Source organism: Echinops telfairi, unplaced genomic scaffold (assembly GCF_000313985.2).
Source record: "Echinops telfairi isolate 266 unplaced genomic scaffold, ASM31398v2 ScPeMD7_21;HRSCAF=78, whole genome shotgun sequence".
NCBI classification, from domain to species: domain Eukaryota; kingdom Metazoa; phylum Chordata; class Mammalia; order Afrosoricida; family Tenrecidae; genus Echinops; species Echinops telfairi.
In genome coordinates, this window is record NW_022103918.1 from 7,890,167 (window position 1) to 7,912,099 (window position 21,933).

General features: G+C 41.3%; 1 protein-coding gene across 4 annotated transcripts in view; it reads right to left on the reverse strand.

The window, feature by feature from the left end:
- The window catches only part of RECQL (RecQ like helicase), a 31,133-nt gene extending 9,348 nt beyond the window's left edge, over window positions 1-21,785 (reverse strand). The window contains exons 1-6 of one of the 4 annotated variants that reach the window (XM_004713791.2): window positions 21,608-21,785; window positions 18,269-18,316; window positions 8,965-9,162; window positions 8,268-8,447; window positions 5,779-5,885; window positions 2,679-2,877 (exon numbers count right to left, since the gene is read on the reverse strand). In XM_004713791.2, coding sequence (XP_004713848.1) covers window positions 2,679-2,877; window positions 5,779-5,885; window positions 8,268-8,447; window positions 8,965-9,162; window positions 18,269-18,284 — 700 coding nt within the window. In that variant the 5' untranslated portion in view covers window positions 18,285-18,316; window positions 21,608-21,785. Of the gene's footprint in view, window positions 1-2,678; window positions 2,878-5,778; window positions 5,886-8,267; window positions 8,448-8,964; window positions 9,163-18,268; window positions 18,317-19,306; window positions 19,325-21,504; window positions 21,524-21,607 lie in introns of those variants that run through there. The other 3 variants (XM_045288385.1, XM_045288386.1, XM_045288387.1) reach the window with 3 other exon arrangements.
- Window positions 21,786-21,933: the final 148 nt, after the last annotated feature.

The following is a 21,933-nucleotide window of genomic DNA, read 5'->3' on the forward strand; positions in this document are numbered from 1 at the left end:
CATCTAGATGTACCTGTCCACAAAACAATTAACAGTCTGATTCTGCTGTTTCTAAGCCAGAAAATTGGAAATGGAAGTAAAATATTTTATAGCTTGTCAACAGACCCACAGAGGTAACATAAATTAGGATAACAAACACCAAAAACCAACTCAAACTCACTGTCATCAAGTTGCTTTCGATTCACAATGGCCCTACAGGATAAAGTAGAACTGCCTCTGTGGGCTTCCCAAGGCTGTAAATCCATGGGAACAGGGAGCCTCATCATTTACCCCTGGAGGGGTTTCAAACAGCAGCCCCTTTCATAGCATACTTAGGATAACACATAGGCACTGGTAATCAGACCACTCGGGCTGGGACTATAAGGTAAGAGTCGTGAGTCCAACACCTTCAATAGCAAATGTGTCTGGTTCAAGTAGACATGTATATATCTTGTCTAAAATATTTAAATCCAAAAAAAATTTTAAGAGAACAAAAACTTGGGCCTAAAACCCTTCTGAAGGTAGAGAATCCAGGCTTCAGGACACAGGTGTACCATCCATCTCTGGAAAAGTAAGAGAATAAGTAACGACGGCGGTCCGACCCAGGGAAAGCACTACTATTTAAAGAGGCAAAACAAGAAGAGCTAAGAGGGTGAGACTGGAAAGGAAGAAGACCAAAAGCCTTGACTCAGAACGACCAGGGGGCGCAGTAAGGTGAGCAGATGAAGAGGGCACAAGGCTACTGAAATGGGAGAGGAATGAAGGAAGATGCAACAGGAGACACTGGCGGTGTCCCTGGGAGCTCCTCTCGTAGAGCAGTGGAAGCAGAAATGATTCCACGAGCTCAGAAAGGTAAAAGAACTGAGAAATGGAGACAGTGAGGTTGGGAATTTAAAGGTAAAGAACAGCAATAGGCCAATAGCTTACAGAGACAGAAAATGTCAGCAGGGTATTTAAGTTTCCCTTTTTATTTTAAGGAAGGAATGGAAAACTAAAGCTGTAGGAGTGAGGACCCTGACAGGGGGCAAGATCCTTCAAAAGCAGGAAAGGATGGCATGGGAGTGGTTATCCTGATTTTAAAAAGCCCTTATGTCTTTAAAAAAGAAAAAGATTAGTGCTGTTTGGAAGGAAAACGTTTACGCTCACATCTATTTTCTGGAAAGTCAGGAACTAAGGATGAGTTAAGGCCTGAAAAAGTTGAGAATGAAAAACTTGAGAAAACAATGCATTTTGTATTAAGTGTGTTGGTGCTGTTGGGTGCCACCCAGTCTGTGCCCACCCGCAGTGCTGTATGTACGCACAGACGAACGAGCCACCCTCACTGGTGTTCCTATGCCGAGCCCACTGTTGCAGCGCCGGGATCAAGCCATCTCCTTGAGGGTCTTCCTGCCCCTCTACCAAGCATGATGTCCTTCTGCAGGGACTGGTCTCTCCTGACAACAAGTCCAAAGTATGTGAGACAAAGTCTCACCATCGTGGCCTCTACGGACCATTCTGACTGTACTTCTTCAAGTCGGATTTGTTAAATTGGGGACAAATAAACTGATCATGGTGATAGCTGACCTGAGGTAGACATGAATGCAACACCCTTTGCCAAAGGGGTTAGTAGCCAAACAGCAGGCATGGGTGGGGGTGGCAGAAGGCAGCAACCAATCTGGCCCAGCACTCACAGGATGTGCATAGAAGAGCCAGGCAATCCAGGCGTGATAAAACAGAAGTAACAGGCCCCGTGGGAAAACTGTTTTATGGGAACTGGTGCCATAAACAAATAAGGAATGATTAAAAGTGGGGCCCAAGGCCCTCGGTGACTGTAGACAGCAGGCTCTGGAGGAAAAGGGACTGAATCAGGGAAAAGAACACTGAATGTGAGACTATTTGCAAAGACCAAGCCTGAGTAAAGTGTTTCAGGATTAGGTGGGTGGAGTGAAGAAAATGCGAAAATATTGGGTGACATGGGCGGTAAAGACATACAGAACGATGCCTGAGGTATAAAAGTTTTTGAGTAAATGCAAATGCCTCAACAAACATGAAGGTGGCAAATTCCACAAAGATGGAAGAGTGAAATGTTTGCTAATAAACATACATTTCAAAAAATGAAGTCGATTAGGGGGGAATATGGAGATTAGACAATGCCTCTCAGCTCCCTTCACATTAGATTAACAGAAAATGACCAATACATGTATGAGGGCAAACTTTTAACCGTAGCAAGGTTATTCCTGTCAAGCTCAGAACAAAAATCATCTCTAACAAGAAGGCATTTTCTAAATAACGCATAAATCCATGGCCACTGAGTTGATTCCAGCTCAAAGCAACCCTAGATAGGGTTTCTGAGACTCAGTCTTTACAGGGGCAGACAGCCTCATCTTCTGCTCTCAGGAGGGCTGGTGGGTTGAACTGCTAACCTTTACGTTAGCTGTTCAAACCCTAATCCACAGTGTCACCAGGGCTCCCTGCAACATTCATAAGCAAAACCACTAAACCCACAGCCCTCAAGTATGTTCCAACTCATACTGACCCTATAGGACACAGTAAAACTGCCCCATACAGTTTCCAATCTGTAATCTTTAGGGAAGCAGATTATTTTCAGGGAGCACCACATCTTTCTGCTGAGGAGTATTTGGTGGCTTCAAACTGCTGCCCTTTTAGTTAGCAGTCACGCACTTTAAACAGTGTGCCAGCAGGGCTCAAAGCAGACATACCTGGTCTGAAGTCATGCCCCCACTGACTACAGCAGTGAACTTCATCCACAGCAATGCGAGTAAACCTTTTTGCTTCATAAGCTTTCTCTAGTCTTGACATAAACATTTTGCTTTTTGCAATTTTCTCTGGCGTCACATATATGAGCTTTAACTTGGAGTTTTTATTTACCATTTCGGCATGGACCCATTTCACATGCTCCTATTAAAAGGCAAAACAGACAGATGGCATCAAAACACCGTGGTGACAGGACTAATCTAGCAAACGGCACCCCCGAGTGCTAAGTAAGGCATCCACTATTCAAAAGCAGCAGTCCTGAGCTGGACTGGCAGCAAGGGCTAAGTTCGTGAAAGTGGGAATCGTGGCCCCAGATTAAACTTTGTAGCAGCTGGGTAAACAGCATTTTTGTCAATTCCATCCAAATTGCTGAAGACAAGAAGATAACTTCACTTGGCAATAAACAAAAAATTGTGTGTGAACATACTTCAGTAAAAAGCATCTATTCTATGAACCCACAATTTTAAATCCATATAAATGCCAGCATATGAACTAAGTAAAATGGCTATGATTATTCAGGTGAGTTTATTATAAAAAGTATAACATTTTATGTATAGTCACTTCATAGATCTACAAACACATTTTTTTCTCTACTAGCGACACCGATAATACTATCAAATCTAAAAAAAAAACAACTATCAAATCTACTTATGATCTTGTAAGTATAGAAGCCATAGAGCTTTATAAAGTACTTTACTCATTACATTAAGGTAGTGGCACAGCCCCCCAAAAGTATAAGGTAACATTTTTTTGGGGGGGGGTAACATTATTAGTGCTCTGCTATTATTTCAGACAGTATTTAGCAAATAAATGCCTTTTTTTCCCTCCTACCCTAATCAGACCCCCAAATGTAAAGAAAAATGGGATCTAAAGAGACAGCCAAACTGCTTTCTCTTACCATCAGGCAGAGACCACAGCAATCCTGATCGTGCTGGATCGAACTCAACACTTGGCCAGTTAACCACCCTGCAGACATAGCTGAATTTGTTCTGGGTGCAGAAATTTCGTCCCTGGCTCTTTGAATGTTGTTGGGGTCTTTTCCTTCTTATGCACTATTTGTATTTTTGTCTTTATACTATCATGTTTTTATCCATATCACCTTAATGCAACTTTGTTTTTTATTGATTTCTGTTGGGTTTTCCAGCTGTGAGTGGATGCATAATGATTCTGATACTGGGGGATATAGGGAATACAGGGGTGATGGTGGATGATAGGGAGAAAAGGGGGGTTTCGGGAGTAACTAATGAAGTCGGGCCGGGGGAGGGAGAACTAAAACAGACTATGATTGCATAATTCATTTTAAAGTTGATTAACCATGGTGGAGGGTGTGCTCTAAAACTGATGTGGTGGTGATTGTACAAATTATCCTTGATATGAGTGAATGATTGAACTATTGAATTATATGATATATAAATTATTTTTCAATAAAACTATTGGGGAAACACACACACACAACTTGCTTTCATCGTCACTAACACTTAATTTTGTTAAGAAAAGGCTAATGTACTAAACATTTCAATTCATTCAAATGTTCCAGAAATCTTAGAAAAGCAAACATAAGACTATTTCCTCCAAACGAGGAAAGTGAAATAAAATACTGCAAGTAATACCTCTGGCAGAATAGAGAACCACGGTTTTTAAAACAGAAAAAGAATGTAGTAGCCTCTGAACTCTCAGGAGAGACCAGTCCCTGCAGAAGGACATCATCCTTGGTGAGAGAGGCAGTGAAAAAGAGGACCTTCATCGAGGTGGATTGACACAGTGGCTGCAACAATGGGCTGAGGCATAGGGAACAGTTATGAGGATGTGGGCAAGACCACACAGTCCTTTGCTCTGCTTTGCACAGCATCGCTACCAGTTCGAACTGATTCAAAGGCACTTAACAGCATAAACTATGAGTGAAAGCAACCAGAAAACTAGATCAAACCCATTCTTTCTTTTTTTCTAACTTGTAATTTTCTGCAACTGTCTAAGCTACTTTCTATAACTGTTATTCTCTTCTTCAGTTTTAAGACAGTATCACATTAAAAGAGCTTCTCAACAGATTCCCGGTTGACCCAGGGATTAATTATGCTTAAATTTTATAAGAGTTTACCTAAAACAAAAATATATGAGAAAACTAAAGGAAGTAAGGTTACTTAGAGAAATGGCTGATTCCAGTTCTGAGCAGGAAATGTACAAAACGGACATGGAATATCTTATTGAAAAAGGAAACTATCAAAAGCTATCAATAGCTAATACAGGAAGCAGAAAGACCATTTGGAATTGCCCTTCTATAACTCACTAGTGAATTCCTACGCATGCTGGTGGTACAGGAATTAAGCACTCGTCTGTTAACTTCAGTTCAAACCCACCAGCTGCTCCCTGGGGGAAAAGCTGTGGCAGTCAGCTCCCATAAAGACTGCAGCTCTGGAAACCGCCGGGGGCAAGCTCTACCTTCCTACAGGGTTGTCGAGTTAGAATCAACATGATAGCGATGGGTAAGTTTTTATTGTTGTTGGTTAATATGCTACACAGAGGTTACAGTATTATTAATTCACCTTCTGCATTTAATTACATTACATAAGCAGAAATCCTTGCTTATAATTTTAGCATAGATGATACAAAGCAGCATTTGGAAAACATTTCCTATAAAGTAGCAGACCCTAAATTCATACAGTCTGTACTGCAAGGACTTGGCTCTGCCTTAGTGGTGTGAAAGCAGCCACAGGCAGTAAGTAAATGAACAGGCATGCTGTGGTTCCGATACAATGCTGCTGCTGGACATGGGCTTTTCAGCTGAATACTGGCCACCTCTCACACATCATTAAAGTATATAATTCAACTAATTAAAGATAGTTTTAAAACACTTATCCTTTGGGTAATACAAAAGCATGATGCACTGGGCCAGAAATAGTCCATGAGCAGTAAGCAGTCTGCCAACTCTGAATATAAAGAGTGGTCAGTTTATAATTTTAAAAGCAAGTCAACTACAGTTAAGGCTTCTAATTAATAAAGAGCTTCCATTGTTTTTAAAAAACTAAAATTTTTTAAAAAGCAACTTACCTTAGAACTTGAAGCATTTAACATGGTAGCTGATATTCCTAATTGTTTTAAAACCATTAATTGGTCTTCCATAAGAGAGATCAGTGGACAAATTACAAGTGTAAAACCTAAAAGAGATTTTCAAAAATCTATTTTAAATTGTACATCAGAATGAGTAGTCACCAGTCAACTTCTTTACCATAACCTATGGACTATACCCATCAATTCACACATTTTTTCAACACAATCTTCTTAGAGGTAGTTAAGAATCATAAGAGGTTGGTGTAAGCCAAATAAATAAACATAAGAATAAAGAGAAATTTCTTTCCTTATTCACTTTCTATAAAAATACAGGTATTAATATTTCAAATGTTTAATTTGCTATTATTTTTAACCACCAGTATTGGCCATCTCAGTAAAACAAGACAAATCAGGTAAAAAGATGTACAGTTGCATCAGGAAAAAATTATCCCAAAGTCTTATAAAGAAAATACAGCAAGCTGTATTATTAAGAATGACAGCTATGAGCACTCTTCTACTTACTGTACTATATTCACTTATTCTAAATAGAAATCAGTAAGTTGTTTTTTGACTGAAAGAAGTACTGCCAATATACCCCTTTCTTTTATGACAGAAATTGTTCCTAACTACAAGAACTGTTGTACATTGCTAAAATCATCTGACTATATGTTTCTGTAGTTTGTTCCTGATAATAATTTTGGGAGGAGGGGGAGGAGAGGGAGGATGAGGAGGCATCCTGTTGCTGTGGTGCTGCAAGCCAGAATGACTCTGCCCAGAGGGATTTTCACAGAGCCTTTATGGAAACACACTGTCACATCTGCCTCCCGTGACTGGCGCAGCTGGCGGGCTCAGACCCGACTTTTAATTAGGAGGCAAGCACTTTAACACTGCCATCCGTTGAGGTTCCTCAGGAAGGGGTTGGGGAAGGAGAACCACATACATCCATTTAAACTTTAACAGATCAAGACTTTATTAGAGATTTCACCCTCGTTTACCTGTATGGAACTCATTCAATAGCTTACCACTCATCTAAGGAAAGGTTTTAAAAATAGTTTTAAAGGCTCTTTCCGTAACTCATCACTGCCTGCTACTCTAAAATTCTTACAGCTTGTTGACTGCACTATAGCAGGCATGTCCCTTTTGGACTTTCACACATGCTGCTTCTAAGCATAAACACCCCCCTTCTCTTTTGTCTACTCCCCAGGTAGTTAGCAACACAAATGATACTTTCTCAGTGTAGCATTCCTGATAGTTCTAGGTCAGACCACCACATCCTTTCCCAAGGTTTCTATTAAAACCTCTATCCCAATACCATTAGTCCTTGTTAGTATATCTATTTTCTAGATAAAAAGCCAAGCCCCGCAGCTCTTGAGTTGAGTCTGACTCATAGAGGCCATATATGATGGAGCAAAACTGCTCCCGAGGGTCTCGGAGACACTGTGAAATAAATGCTAGGGGAGCATAAAACCACTGCATTTTCCCTCAGCACTTCAGGTGGGTTCAAACTGCTGCCTGTGGTTACCAGCTCAATGTGTAATCCACTACGCCACTTGGTCTCCTTATTTTCTAGAGAAGAGGGTCAGAAAACTACGGTCATTTACATTTTGTCTACAATTGCTTCATGCTATAATGGCAGAGTTGGGCAGCTGCCACAGACACTTTGTGAACTAGATCGCTGAAAATTTACTAGCTGGCCCTTTAAGACCAAGTCTGCTGACCTCCACTTTTCATTACTAGTGCCCTCAAGTCCACTTTCACTTATGGCGCAGTAGAACTGCTCCCAACTCTGGAAACTCTTCAGCCTGTGACTTTCAGAAGCAGATGGCCAGGGATGTCTTCCTGGTGGTTCTGGGTGGATGCATGCCACCAGCTTTCTGGTTATTAGTCGAGTACTGAACCATTTCCACCACCCAAGCAACTTAACCATTTCCACCAGCTCTGCTCCACCCCCTTGCGATCCTCAACCAGCATCCTCAGTATTTATTTCTAGGGAGCTTGTCAGAAATGCAGAATCTGAGACTCACACAAAATCAGAATCGGCACGCTAATAGGGCTCCGCTGTGTACGTAAGTTTAAGAAAGGTCAGCCGGTCACCGTGAACTCAGCGAACACGGGGACCAGGCCCATTTTGCTCCCCACTGCTCCTCCAGGGCTGAGCACTGAGCAGGTGACCGCTCAGTACCACAATCTAAGTCTCGAATCCAGGTCTGCCAAACCCTCGGCCAGGCATCTTTTTCCCTCAGGCTTTTAAAATTATGTTTCATAAACTAAAGATCAATTCTCTCAGAAGTTTTTCTTTCCCCTTCATGCAAATCCTTCCGAAGTATATTAATGTAGAAATAAATACAATGTGAACACAAATCATTGGCTTTTATATGCATGTGGCTAGACCCGACTTTTTTTTAAATGCCTAAAAATAAATCAAGAAAAATGAATTTAGTCACCTTGAACCTAATCTTTAAGACAAATTAATCTTTCTTAACACATACCATCTGAACACAATGCTGGTAGCTGGTAGCACAAGCTCTTCCCACCTCCTGTGGGCATTACAAGGAAGACTTCCTTCCCAGCCATTGTTACATTGATAGTTTCAAGCTGAAGCGATCTGAACCTCTGGAGTTTAAAGACAGTTTGCAGAACATCTTTAACCTTATCAGACCATGGAAAATCTAGAGAGAGACCAATAAGCTAACATTATTAAAAATATTAGGACTGCACATGAAACATAAATGTGAATGGCTGCTTTTATCATAATCAGATAAATACATACTTTCAATACTTATGGGACATTTAAAAATTTTGAGATTAGTTGAATTCATTAAGTGAATCAAAGCATAAACAAATCATCTATTTTAGGAATAGTACATCAGAAATAAATGAAGGCTGCTTTCCTGTGTAGGACTAACCCACCCAGAAGACCGTGCTTGATGTGGTATTTGCAAAACAGCTTCAGTTTTCATCAGAGATTAATAATACCATAAAAAACCTCAAATACCAGTTGAAAGGTTAGGTTAGCAAATATCAGGAAATGCTGATGGAAAGAAATATCTTGATAAGAATAAAATCACCGAAATACAATGGCAAATAAAGAAAATCACTTTTTTTGTGAGCTAAGCTGAATGACACACATGAGGGTCTGAAAAAGCAAAACCTAGCAGAGGGGAAAAGGCAGGAGAGAAAGCTAACCTTCTTTGTTCCAAGCGTCAGGTGACGAATCGCATTCGTGGCTTGCCTCCGCATCGGAATCCTCCAAGCACTGCTTGATTTTCTTTGTTAGGACGGCTTTTTTCTGAAGAAGCTCTTGTTGCCTTTCCATAAGTTCCTGAATTTGAATGTCAACTGCATGTAACTCATTGTTTATAGACTCCAGTTCCTCAGTTAGGGCTATGGGGTAGGGTTGGAGTAGGACCAAAAGATTCAGTGATTAAAGAAAAGAAACTTTTACTACAATTTAAGCTTCCCTACTGGAGCCCTGGTGGCACTGTCCCTTAAATGTTGAATCTCTAACCATAAGGTCGGCAGGCTGGAGAAAGAGGAGGCTATTTGTTTCAATAAAGATTTACAGCTTCAGAAACCATACATTACATTGCTATCGGTCAGAATGAAATCTTACATGGGGTTGCTATCAGTCAGAATCAACTTACTGGCAATGGATTTGACTTTGTTTTCCACTGTCTAAATCACAGGCAAATTTAAAGTCATATAGCAGAGGACTTAAGAGCATATGCTTTGGAGTCAAACAGTGCAAATTAAGAGGTTTTCTTCTTACCAAGTGACCCCAGGCAGACTGCATAATTAAGCCTCAATGTCCAAATCTATGAAATAAGGATAAGATCTAATTTTCGTATTATCACTATAATCAGGAGAAAGAACACATTGAAAGTTCTTGGCATCAAAGCAAAACACCAAACTCACTGCCACGGAGTCTATGCTGATTCACAGTGACTCTCCAGGGCAGACAGAACGACTCCTATGGCTTTGGAGACTCTAACTCTTTACAGGAGTAGAAAGCCTCATCTTTATCCCTTGGAACGATTGGTGTTTTCAAACCACTGACCTCAAGGTTAGCAGCCCATCATATAGCCTAGTAGGCAACAAGGGCTCCAGAGTTCTTGGCACAGTGCCTGGTAAACAGTTAAGCATTTAATGAATGATGGCTATTTATGATGATGAAGATGTACAGAAGTGATCCAACAATATCCTAAGTCATTTATGTAAAGTGACAGACTGAAAAGCAAAAGAAAGCTACTCTTGGCATGATAAGAACTTGATGATTCTAAATAAGATAATAAGTAAAAAGGAAAGCAAGTGTACTATTAGAATTGACATTACAATCTCATTTGTGTAATGAATTTACAAAGGAGCTTTAATGTATTCAATCCAAGTCTTAAAAGAGGTCCCAGTATGTGGTTCCAATCAATCCAGGTATTAAAGTCAAAGTGACATTCCCTTTGTCATACAATGGAAGGTTTAAAAAATGAAAGATGTACAGTGTAACTTATGACCAAACTATAATAATTTATGAATTATGACGGGTTCATGAGGGAGGGGGGAGGGGGGAAAGGAGGGGAAAAATGAGCAACTGATATTAAGGGCTCAAGTAGAAGGCAAATGTTTTGAGAATGATGAGGGCAACAAATGTACAAATGTGCTTGACACAATGGATGGATGGATATATGTATGGACTGTGATAAGAAGTGTACGAGCCCCCAATAAAATAATTTCAAAACAAAACAAAAAACATGAAAACCCAACTGACAAGAGTGAATGTCCTGAAAGTAAGTAGAACAAGTGGGATTTTCCAAAGCTGCACGTTTCTCATTGATTTTCAAACCAATTTGTATTAAATTTTTTATCTATATACAAAAAGTTATGTATAATGTACAAATATGCTTTACACAAGTGATGTATGTATGGATTGTGATAAGAGTTGTATGAGCCCCTAATAAAATGATTAAAAATATATATATAATAAAACAAAAAGTTATGTATGATAACAAAAAAAAAGAAAGATGTCTATTATGCTTTCTAATTGCTTTCCCTGAAGTAATCAGTACCCAGTTTTAAACTCTCCTCATGAGATAAAACCTTATGCTTATGATTTAATAGAGGAGGTGGTGGCAGCTTTATATTATACCAACTGCCAGAGCTCCCTTCTTGGCATGATTCTGGGTTAGAGTTGGCCACAAGTGAACACTGTACACAATTTCAAACCAAACTGAGTGCCACAGAGGTGATTCCAACTCACAGCAACACTCGAGGACAGGTGTCTGAGACCAGAACTCTTTACTGTAACACTGTGCCACCAGGGCTCCTCTGCACAAGATGTGAGGGTGGGAAAAAACGTTGTCATCAAGTTGATTCACCCTGAGTCTCCAAGAGACTGCTAATCCTCCGAAGTCTCTAGTTCCGGTACCTTCCCACGCAAAACCCAGCAAGTCTTAGAAGACAGTTATCTGTAGAGGATGACATAGCTCTGCTTCAAAATCCAAATGCTCTAGGCTGTAATGCACGTATGGGTCTAAAGGCACCAGACAGCATCCCTAATTGTCAGGCATTTCAAGCATATCCGATCTGTTGGGTCAAATGTCCTCTGCATTCTCACTAGTATAGACACTTACTCTAGATATGGATTTGCCTTCCGGCCTGCCATGCAACTGCCAAATCCAAGATAGAAATTTACAGAAAGTGGTACTGGTCTTCTAAGTATTCCAAAACAAATTGTTCTGACTAAAGAACTTAGATGATATCAAATACAGTACAACAGAAAGCTCATGTTAAAGGGGTGAATTGGTGACCAGATAAAATAATAAGAAGGTATTTTTTAAATTCAACTGTGGCACCAGCTGGGTGGCAATAACTTAAAAGACTGGGGCAATGTCTTCCAGGATGTAGTATATTCTGTAAGTTCATGACTAGCGTTGTTTCCTCTACAGCCAGGATACATCGGACTGTGACTCAAGATGTAGAAATGAAAGTGCCTCCTCTCATTTGACTAGTGACTCACTAGCAAAATTTTTACTTCCCATACCAGCAACTGGCCTGGGGGTCTTAGTTAGCAAGGGAGAAATGCTTCTATTAAGGGGTGAAGCGGTGCTTCCATTAAACTGGAAGCTGGATGACACTCACTCAGTGAGGACTCCTCGTGCTAGTGCATCAGCATGCACAGAAGAGAGTTACTGCACTGCCGCTCGTGAGTAACCCTGAAAAGAATGGAGAAATTGAAGGAGTATGTTGGGAATATAGGAGATACTCTAGGGCAGGGGTCCTCAAACTTTTTAAACAGGGGGCCAGTTCACTGTCCCTCAGACCCGTGGGAGGGCCGGACTATAGTTTAAAAAAAAAAACTATGAATAAATTCCTATGCACATTGCACATATCTTATTTTGAAGTAAAAAAATGGGCCAAAAACACCCGGCGGGCCAGATAAATGTCCTCGGCAGGCCGCATGTGGGCCGCAGACCGTAGTTTGAAGACGCCTGCTCTAGGGCACTTCTTAGTACTCCCACTTTCTGGAATTACAGTCCATGGAAGAGTACAACCAAATACATACCAGATTGATCATGACCAGGCCCTTCAGAAATGATAGGCTGGGTTACCCCGCCAAGAAAGTGTTGAAGGGTTAATCATAGCCCTAATTTAAGAACAATTAATTAGTTCTCATTACATAGCCTACTGCATAATTGCCCTCATGAAGAGATCACTGAAACCTGGGTGCGACAGTAAAAGTGTAGGGAAGCAATCAGATGGTGCCCGGCTATCAGAAAGAATAGTGCCTGGGGTCTTAAAGGCTTGTCTTAAAACAAGCAGCCAACTAAGTGAGGTGACAGCTAAATTCATACGGAAGAAGCACACCAGCCTGTGTCATCTAGGGATTATAAACAATAGCATCCAAGACTGGAGGAGGGAATGGTATTAGAGCTTAAATTCTGAGCACCCAGTTTGCAGAAGGCTATGGAGCACATTGAAAGCCCAAAACCCATCTGTGAGCTGTTCCACATATATTACGCCTCTGATGAATTTCCTCTGACCACTGACCAAGGATGTGACTAGTCTTGTTATCAGACAGAGTGCATTGGAAAGTGGACTAATGGAGATGTAGCTAGATTAAAATTTAACACTTTATTATTTGTTCTCCTTTTTGACCCATTTTAAATTTGTTATAGTTTTGATTATTTTCTGCTTTCTTTTTGACTGAATTTTTTCTCTGCTTTATTTTGTTATTGTTGTTGAGGGTTTGGGGTATGTTTTTCTTTATATGAAATCCAGGATAGATTAATCTGCAGAGGCAGGATCCTGATCGATACTTTCTTAGGTTATGGAAGGAGAGATTGGGGAGGAATAGGGAGCTAATAATAAGTGCAACAAAGAAGAAAATGTTCTAAAATTGATTGTGGAATGACTGCACAACTCTTATTTAATTTGTTTAAACCACTGAATCATGTGATATAAATAGAACTGTTATTTTCTTTTAATAAATACTGATGCCTAGCTCCCCTTTGCATTAAAACAAAACAAAAAAGAACTGAAGTGCTTGCTGAGGACAATGGACAAATATATATGAGATGGGTAAGAAAAAGGTAGTTATAAAATGTCAGCTGTGACCACATGACCAGTTGGAGAATTAAGAACTGTAATACCTATGATCTTTTCCCTGCCCCCTCATTTTGGTATTTGGAGCATATGTGGGGTTGTGGATTAGGTGTTCGGCTGTTAACTGCAAGGTCAGCATTTGAAGCCCACAGCCACTCCACAGGAGAAATATACGGCTGTCTGCACCCAGAAAAGCTGGTATCAGAAACCCTATATATAGGGTCAGTATGCATCGGAATCAATTCAATGGCTGTGAATTTTTTTGGGGGGTGTGTTTGGTTAGACATTAACCAAGTGTCTCTTAATTTTGTCTTGTCCCTTATCTAATTATATAGGACATTATAAAAGTAGCCAATGCCATAGCTCAGGATTTAAGTTACACAGCTGGTTTTCAAAGAAGATATAATTCATGAAGAAGAGAGGTAAGCATCAGTCAAAAGATGGAAACAAGAATTTTACCCCTTAGGGGTAAGAGGGTTGGTCTGTGTGTGGGTGTACACAGGGTAGTTGTGCCTTATGTAGGAAAAGCATGGTTTTGCTATTGGCTTTATATGGAAGCGATGTATGATTAAAACAGGAGTGTACAGGTGCCAAGTAGCCAAGGGGCAGGGTCTCATGGCTCTGTACTGTGATAGCTAAAGAAAACAGTATTCTCCTTCATTTCCATCCCTGCCTATTTCTAGGTTCAGATTTCACAAGAGATCTTTGCCAGGTTGTTGGAAGGAAAAAAATGAAGCAGGATCAGGTGTCCATATATATGAAAGTCAGTGCAAGTTAGGACTGGCTTCCCTCGTGATATAGGGCAGTAGCTAGGTTCTCAACTCCAGCTCCTACTGGGTGTCTTGGGGAAGCAGCTGCACTGTAGCTCCTCTAGAGCCCGACAGTATTCCTCTCTCAGCTTCCCTGAGACCTCAGCTGGGTTTGCCTGGAGCCCCACAGTGCAGTGCACTGGCTCTCTGACAGGTCTCCCGCATCACCCAAGTTGGAAATTTTAAAGCAATGACAGCTTGATAAAGAAATTTCTCTTCATTGCATTAGTTTCCTTGCTTACATCAATCTTCTTTTCCCAACTGCTCCCTCTGCTGACTTCAGACCCAGTACTAGATATAGGAGTATAGTAGTATTTATATACACAAATGTGTGTACATACATGCATAGATGCATGTGAAACCACCACACACACCCCAACACACACATACTCGGTGCTTAACCAGTTCTCTAATCTCTATTTAAAAAATCCTTTACATCCAGCCTTCAGAGTGCTTCTGCTCCACTCATCAAACACTACCGGATACATATCCTACAAGGCACCATCTTTGTGTTTTAGATAAAAACTTGAGGGACTAAGACTAGAAGAAACTACAGCTTGTAGCTGTTAGGTATCACCAAGTCAGCTCCAACTCATAGTGACCCTGTAAACAACAGAAACACTGTCCAATCTTGTGCCACCCCCACAACTATTGTTATGTTTGACCTCATCGTTGCAGCCACTGTGTCAGTCATCTTGTCAGGAAGAGGATCTTCGTCCCCGATCCTCTATGCTTCCAAGCATGATGTCCTTCTCTGGGGACTGCCCCCTTCTGCTAAGATGTCCACAATATGTACGACAAAGTCTCACCACTCGTGCTTCCAAGGAGCATTCAAGCTATTTACTCCAAGTATGGGTAGTTAACGTAAATCAAGATATTTTAAGACCGTTGTTCAAAATTATACCAGACCTAATACTTCAGAGACAGCAGAATTTCTAGCAATATACTGCCTTGAAACTAATGATAAAAGGAAAGTGATTGGCTACTACAGAAGCCAACAAATCCAAAGCAGCAAACTATCTGAAGGCAATTCCATTTCAAATATATTACAAGTGAGTAGAGCAATAGAGCTGGTAAGATTATTTAAAGGGGCTCACTATTTTGAAGCACTTAAAATAAAAGGAATCTATCTGGTGGCAAGTGCAACCAACTGTGGAAAGCGAGATGGAACTATGGCCAACAAATGAGGACGGAATCGACACGCGTGGCAATGCCTCTGCTGGGTTTACACCCTACTGAAGGACAACAAGAACACACAGATGCACTGCCATCCTCCCTTGCAGCACTGTTCCCAACAGACCAGAGTTGCATGGAACCCAAACGCCCATCCAAATGGCCAAAGAGACGTTGGTGCACACACACACCCCTAAAAACAATGACGACAGCATGGAGCACCCTCATAACATGGATGGATATGGAGACCATGATGCCAAGTGATGCTAGTCGATCACAGAGGGGCAAATGTATGAGTCTACTACTCCAAGGATAAAAACCAAGGCAAAGGCTTGTATCCAAAGGGGACAGAATTTAGAAGTTATGAAGGGAGGGAGGGCAAGAAAGAGGAGATGAATGGACTAGAGGGTTGGAAAGCAGACTTTGGTGAAAAGAAGGGGGACCACAAGAAGAGAAATGTGAGGAGTGGAGTGAGGTAGATTAGGATAGGGGCGTGAGTGGTTTGTATTAATGAATGCAGAGTTCCTGATCTGAAATATATCTTCCCCACACTCAGTTCACAATAAAAAACTTTTTTTCCCAAAGGAACCTGGTGGCACAAGGGGTTTGAGATCAGCTGTTTACCCCAGATTGGGGTTGAAACCACCTAGCCTGAAGAAGAAATTACCTGATGATGTGCTTCCACCAAGATAACAGCTAAGACAATGGTATAGAGCAGTTCCACACTGTAATAAGACAGAGGGTAACTCAAGGGCAGCTCACAAGAACAATCAAAGCATTCCTTCGGAGAAAATGGCACGGGGTCCTGTCAGCCCTCCTCAAGCTTCACTAGAGGGAAAGAGACTCCACCTCCACATCGGCCTCTACCCCTTATCCTTCTTTATCCTATTCTGCCACCAACTGTCCCTCCCAAGGCACTGACTTCTCTGCTGGACTCGACAGTCCATTGCAATGGCCTCACAAAACTCACAGACAATACTCACAATTATGGAGTTTATTAGGGAAATTATTAAGTCACAACAAGTCAAGATCAAACTTTTCAATATCCAGATCCACAAATCAATATTATAACACTAAGGATATAGTCCTTCCATACGCAGCAGTGCCTCTTCTCCGCTGTGCCAACTGCCTTGTCTCTCTGATTCTCAGCCATTCAGTCCCTTGGTGCCTCCCCTGCTTGGGGCAGTGTTACAAAGCTCCATTACTGAGGACAAATGTCCAAAGGACACTGCAAGTCAGATTCCTGCCTGAAGCCCTCTCTAATGGTCTTGGTGCTGTGGCTCCTGGTGCCTCTGCTGCCACCCCAGAGATCTCCTACACATTCCACTGGTGATTCTCTTTCTGGGTGGCCGTGTGACTCTCTAGTTTCCTGATTCTGAGGCAGTTCGCTTTATGTCCCGAGGAATGTCAAAACGACCAATCCCCTCCTTCGTATCTCTACACCTCATTTGCATGTGCTTGGTGGGAGTTACAAATACCATGCATAGAAGAGCTATATTAAGTTAAATTATGTCATAACACCATCTTAAATAAAAATTACCTTTCATTATTTGCTAATTTTTAGATCATATCCCACTGATGAAGCCTGATTTCCTGTTAAATGGAACTCAATAAAATCTGAAAATGATCATGCTGGTCCACCTGGGTTCAGTAACATCTCTTAGACACTACTTCCTATCTCTTACCCAAGTAAATATCACTTGGGTCACTATTTAATATGATTGAAGTTGTTACCAATTACTATTAATCCTTACTCAGTCTGTGTGAAATGAGCCATGAGATGGACGAAACCATCTGTATTCCCACTAGGTAGTCTATTTATAGAAGCCCCAGTAGTGCAAATAATTAAGCACTCCGTTCCTGGCTGAACGGCTGGCAGCCAACACCACTCAGAGGCATCTCGAAGCAGACCTGTGATCTGCCTCGAAGAAGTCACAGCGTAGGAAATGTTATGGAGCGCATTTCTACCAGGACACATCCGGAGGTGCCATGAGTTGGAATGGACACAACAGTACACAGTTCTGCTTTACATAAATTGTAAAGTTTGATGTGGGAAGTAGGAGTAGAGGGTATCCATATTTAAGGAAAGCATTATGTTCAAAGGTGAAAACAACACAATCTTGTTAACCCACTTGTTGAGCTGGGAAGTAGCCAAGACCATACTCCCTCTATCCTACAATGGACTGAGTATAATCCCTCCTCTCCTGTCATTCAGCTCTTAGTCAAACAGACAGAAAGCTCTCACTAACAAATACAGGGCAATCTAGTCATGTGTGTAGAAACATTACTAGATGAAAAGACATGAGCATGCTAAGAGTGGCTGTCTGAGGAAGGTGATATTATGGATGTGTTTATCTTTCCTGCTTTAAAGACATGTCCAGTTACTCCACTTTCAGGAACAAAATCTTAAGAACAAAATCAAAGTAGCACACAAAGATTTAAATTCAAAGATGTTCCGTGTAGCATCATTTACATTGCAAAATTGGAAATAGCGTAGCCTAAATTCAGCACTATATTTAGTTAACAAATATCACTTTGAAACAAGAGCACCAAAAGACAGAATCAAGCCTGCTTTTTCATTGAGTTAATTCTGTTTCACAGAACAAATAGTGTAAACAGAATTGATTTACCAATAATCTATAATCTGTATTTGTTTGCTTTAAAATTGTGCTACAATTTGCATAAATGTTATAAATTTCACTGTAAAATAACACAACTAATTGTAAATAGTATCATTAATCTACATGGCAAGATGAAAAGTGATTTGCATATTTTTTTAATATCTCAGGTTTCCTAAAATTCAATCAAAATATATTATTTCTACAGAGTTTTTTAAACATGTTTTTTTTTTTAAAGAAAAAGAACAATTGGAAATAAGGCAGAACTACAAAAATGCCATCATCATTTCCACTAACCTGTAACGGATGCCATTCTAAAAGTAAATTGGAGATCCAAATTTCTTTCTACATAAAAAAGAACATATAAAACATTTTTTAAAAAACTGCACTATTGACAATCGTAAATTGGTAACAGTCATTATAAAGCACACATAAAAAGTTAAAACTTAAACTATATACTGCAGTTGCTTTCCAATAAAGATCATGTGACTTGTGCCACTCTAACTTTCATGGACAATCCTCTAATCTTAAACCAGTGGTTCTCAACCTTCCTAAGGCCCTGACTCTTTAATACAGTTCCTCATGTTGTGGTGACGGCCCCAATCATAAAACTATTTTGGTTGCTATTTCATAACTGTAATTTTGCTAATGCTATGAATCGGGCGACCTGTGAAAGGGTTGTTTGACCGCCAAATGGGCCGAGACCCACAGGTTGAGAACCGCTGCTCTAAGCCTTTTTCTCATACAGATAAAATTGGAATTATAGCACTATCTTCTAAATAACACATTGACTAGATTCAAATGCTCCTGCCTTAACTAAAAGTCATCTACATTATCAAATTAAAATTTTACTCACACAACTTTTTAAGAGCTGAACTCAATTTAAAAAATAGTAATTGGCATGTTACGCAGGGGCTAGATTTCAGAGGGGGAGACCACAGAATAGTAAAAGAGATGGGGAAGGAAAGGCATAATTTGTATTTGGTATAATGGTAGAAGGTCAGCAGTACAAACCCACCAGCAGCTCCTCAAGAGAAAGATGCGGCTTTCTACTCTTGTAAAGAGGTGGTCTCAAAAGCACACAGGGCCAGTTCTACTCCGTCCTACAGGGTGTTTCCATGAGTCAGAATCGACTTGATGGCAGTGGATTTGATTAAAACACATGGGCAAGTGAAAACATTATTTGGCTTAAGGGTCGGGACTTTGTTAGTGTTTGGTGCCATCTGGTCATTCCAACTCATAGTCACCCTCTTACAATAGAACACTGACTAATCGTGCAGCGGCTGCAAGATCATGATGCTGGAGGCCACAGCTGCAGTCACTGCGTCAATTCACCTTGAGGGTCTTCTTCTTTACCAAGCACGCAGTCCTTCTCCAAGGATTTCTCTCTCCTGATGACATATCCAAAGTGCATGAGACAAAGTCTTCTGACAGTCTCAATTCTAAGGAGTATTCTGACCATACTTCTTCCATGACAGATTTGTTCATTCTTCTGGTAGTACTTGGCACTTTCAATATATACAACACTGTCATTCAAATGCTCCAAGTCTTGCTTGAACTCCCTTATTTATTGTCCAGCTTTCATGAGCTTATGAGGCAAATGAAAATATCATGGTGGGAACTTTAATTTCCCATAATTCCAAATTATGCCCACTCCCAGTTCTCTAATACAGCCCCAAACCAAACTAAACCCACTCCTATACATTCTGACCCATAGCACCCCTATAGGGCAAAGTAGATCTGCCCCCCGACAATCTCCAAGGCCATAATCTCTAAGGACACAGACTGTCACATCTTTTCCCCAGACTGGCTGGCTGGTGGGAGCCACTAGGGAGTTTGAATCTTTGACTTGTTAATTAGCAGCTAAGAACTTGAACCACCATGCTACCAGGTAGTGATGGACCTCTGATATGCATACTCAGCAATTATAAAACTTAGAATGCTCTCCGAAACGCTCATGGCTAGCCTTAAGTGACTCCTAAATAGAACTCTGAAGCCACCAATAGGCTAGAAAAGACAGGCTGACTGGCTCTCTCATGCCTTTCTAAGGAGTGGAGGGGCAGTGAAAAGGAGGAAGGCCCCCAACAAGATGGATTAACACAGTGGCTTCAACAATGCAATTGTGAGACTGGCACAGGACCAGGTGGCCTTTCATTCTGTGGTTGCTCCTGGGGTCGTTTTAAGTCAGAACTGACTTGATGGCACCTAATAACAGCAACAATCAGTCCCAATTGGCTGATAATTGCAAGGTCAGTGGTTTGAATCCACCAGAAGCTCTGCAGGAGAAAGATGAACCCGTTTACTTCCTTAAAGATTTAGTCTCAGAAACCTTAAGAAACTATGAGTTGGAATCGACTAGAGTCCATGGGTGTTGGTTTACCTGGAAACTGGAATAGCCACTCCACTAAAAGATTTTAAAAGTAGTGGAGTAAACCTAGGGTTTCTGATTCTTTCTTTGTACACACTACACACACACACACACCTAGGGTTTCTGATTCTTTGTACACAACACACACACAAGCATTTGCCCATCACTGGAAATACAATTCATGTCCTCTAGACTGTAAAATTCACAAGCACAACAGAGGATATATTTCTTCAACTTTGTATCCACAAAACCTGGCAAAGTGCTCCACAGGTTTGCAGAGACTAAAAGCAGCTCTTTCCCAGCAGAAAGGATATCATCTATAACTAATTCTTCTACATAAATTTAAACAACTCCTTTAATTAAACCACCAAGACTGTTCATAAACTCAATCCTCTTTCAAATGATGTGATTCAAAAGCAAGATACCTCAACAAGCATGTATTTGGAAATTATTGCGTTACAGTAGACCTATCAGAAGCATATACACGAACATCACAGAAAAAACTTACAGGATGACAGTCACTAATTCTATGGTGGAGGACAATAACAGGAGGTACCATCACAGCTAAAATCAGACACACACTCCCTTGTCAGTCACCTAAAGCTAGAGACAACAATCACTTTAATAATACCGTCCTTTACACTGCTATGAAGAAGGGGACCTTAGAAGCATCTCCATCCAATAAAAGCTGGTTGCCAATAATCAGGCCAAGAGCCTGGCATAGTACGTAGTAGGAGCTTCTCCACTAACTAACTGCAAGACCCGAGGTGTGCAGAAAGATGGAGCAGTGCTATTCTGTCCTATACGGGTCGCTATGATTCAAAATCAACTTGAGGGCAATGGTAGCTTGTTCCCCCCCCACCCTTCCTGGTGAAGTAGATAGACCTTATTCTTATCCAAAGGGGCCTTGCGTGCACAATGCTTACAGCGATAGACCGCTAACCGAAATGCCCGTAGTTCGGGAGAAAGACGCTATAGTCTGCTTCCATAAAGATTACAGCCTTGGAAATCTTCTGAGGCAGCTCTACTCTATCCTACAGGGTCCGATGGGGCCGTAAGTCAGACTCCACAGGCCTCACAACGGCGTTGGCTTGGGACTTGATGTCCAAATATCCTGCTAGGAAATGACAGGAAAAAGAAAAGAACGAAGGGCAGCCCAACGTACTCTCCAGGTCTAACTTCGATGAAAGCAGAAGAAGGGTTGACGTTTCTCCCTGGGTGTCCCCTGCCACTGTAGGGGAGACCGAAGTGACCAAGTGTAGACCAACCTCGCCGTTAGGCAGGAGAAAGATGAAGGAGGAAGGCGCAGCCCTGACGCTTCAGAGCTGTCACGGGAGCTACCCCGGGGCACCCTCCAGCTTCCCGGTCTCCGACCTCCGAGGACCCGGCCTCCGGGCTGCTACGCACCCTTGCAGCGGAACGCCTATCACATCTCCCGCCACCGGCCTTTCCCTTCTTCTCAGCGTGGAGACCCCACCCTTCCGGGTCGGTCCATTCACCCAATCGCACGCACCACGCTTCTCTGATTGGCCCAGGGGTGCAGCCGCTAACGCGTCACGAAACAAGGCCACGAGCGATTGGACGGAATTGGGAA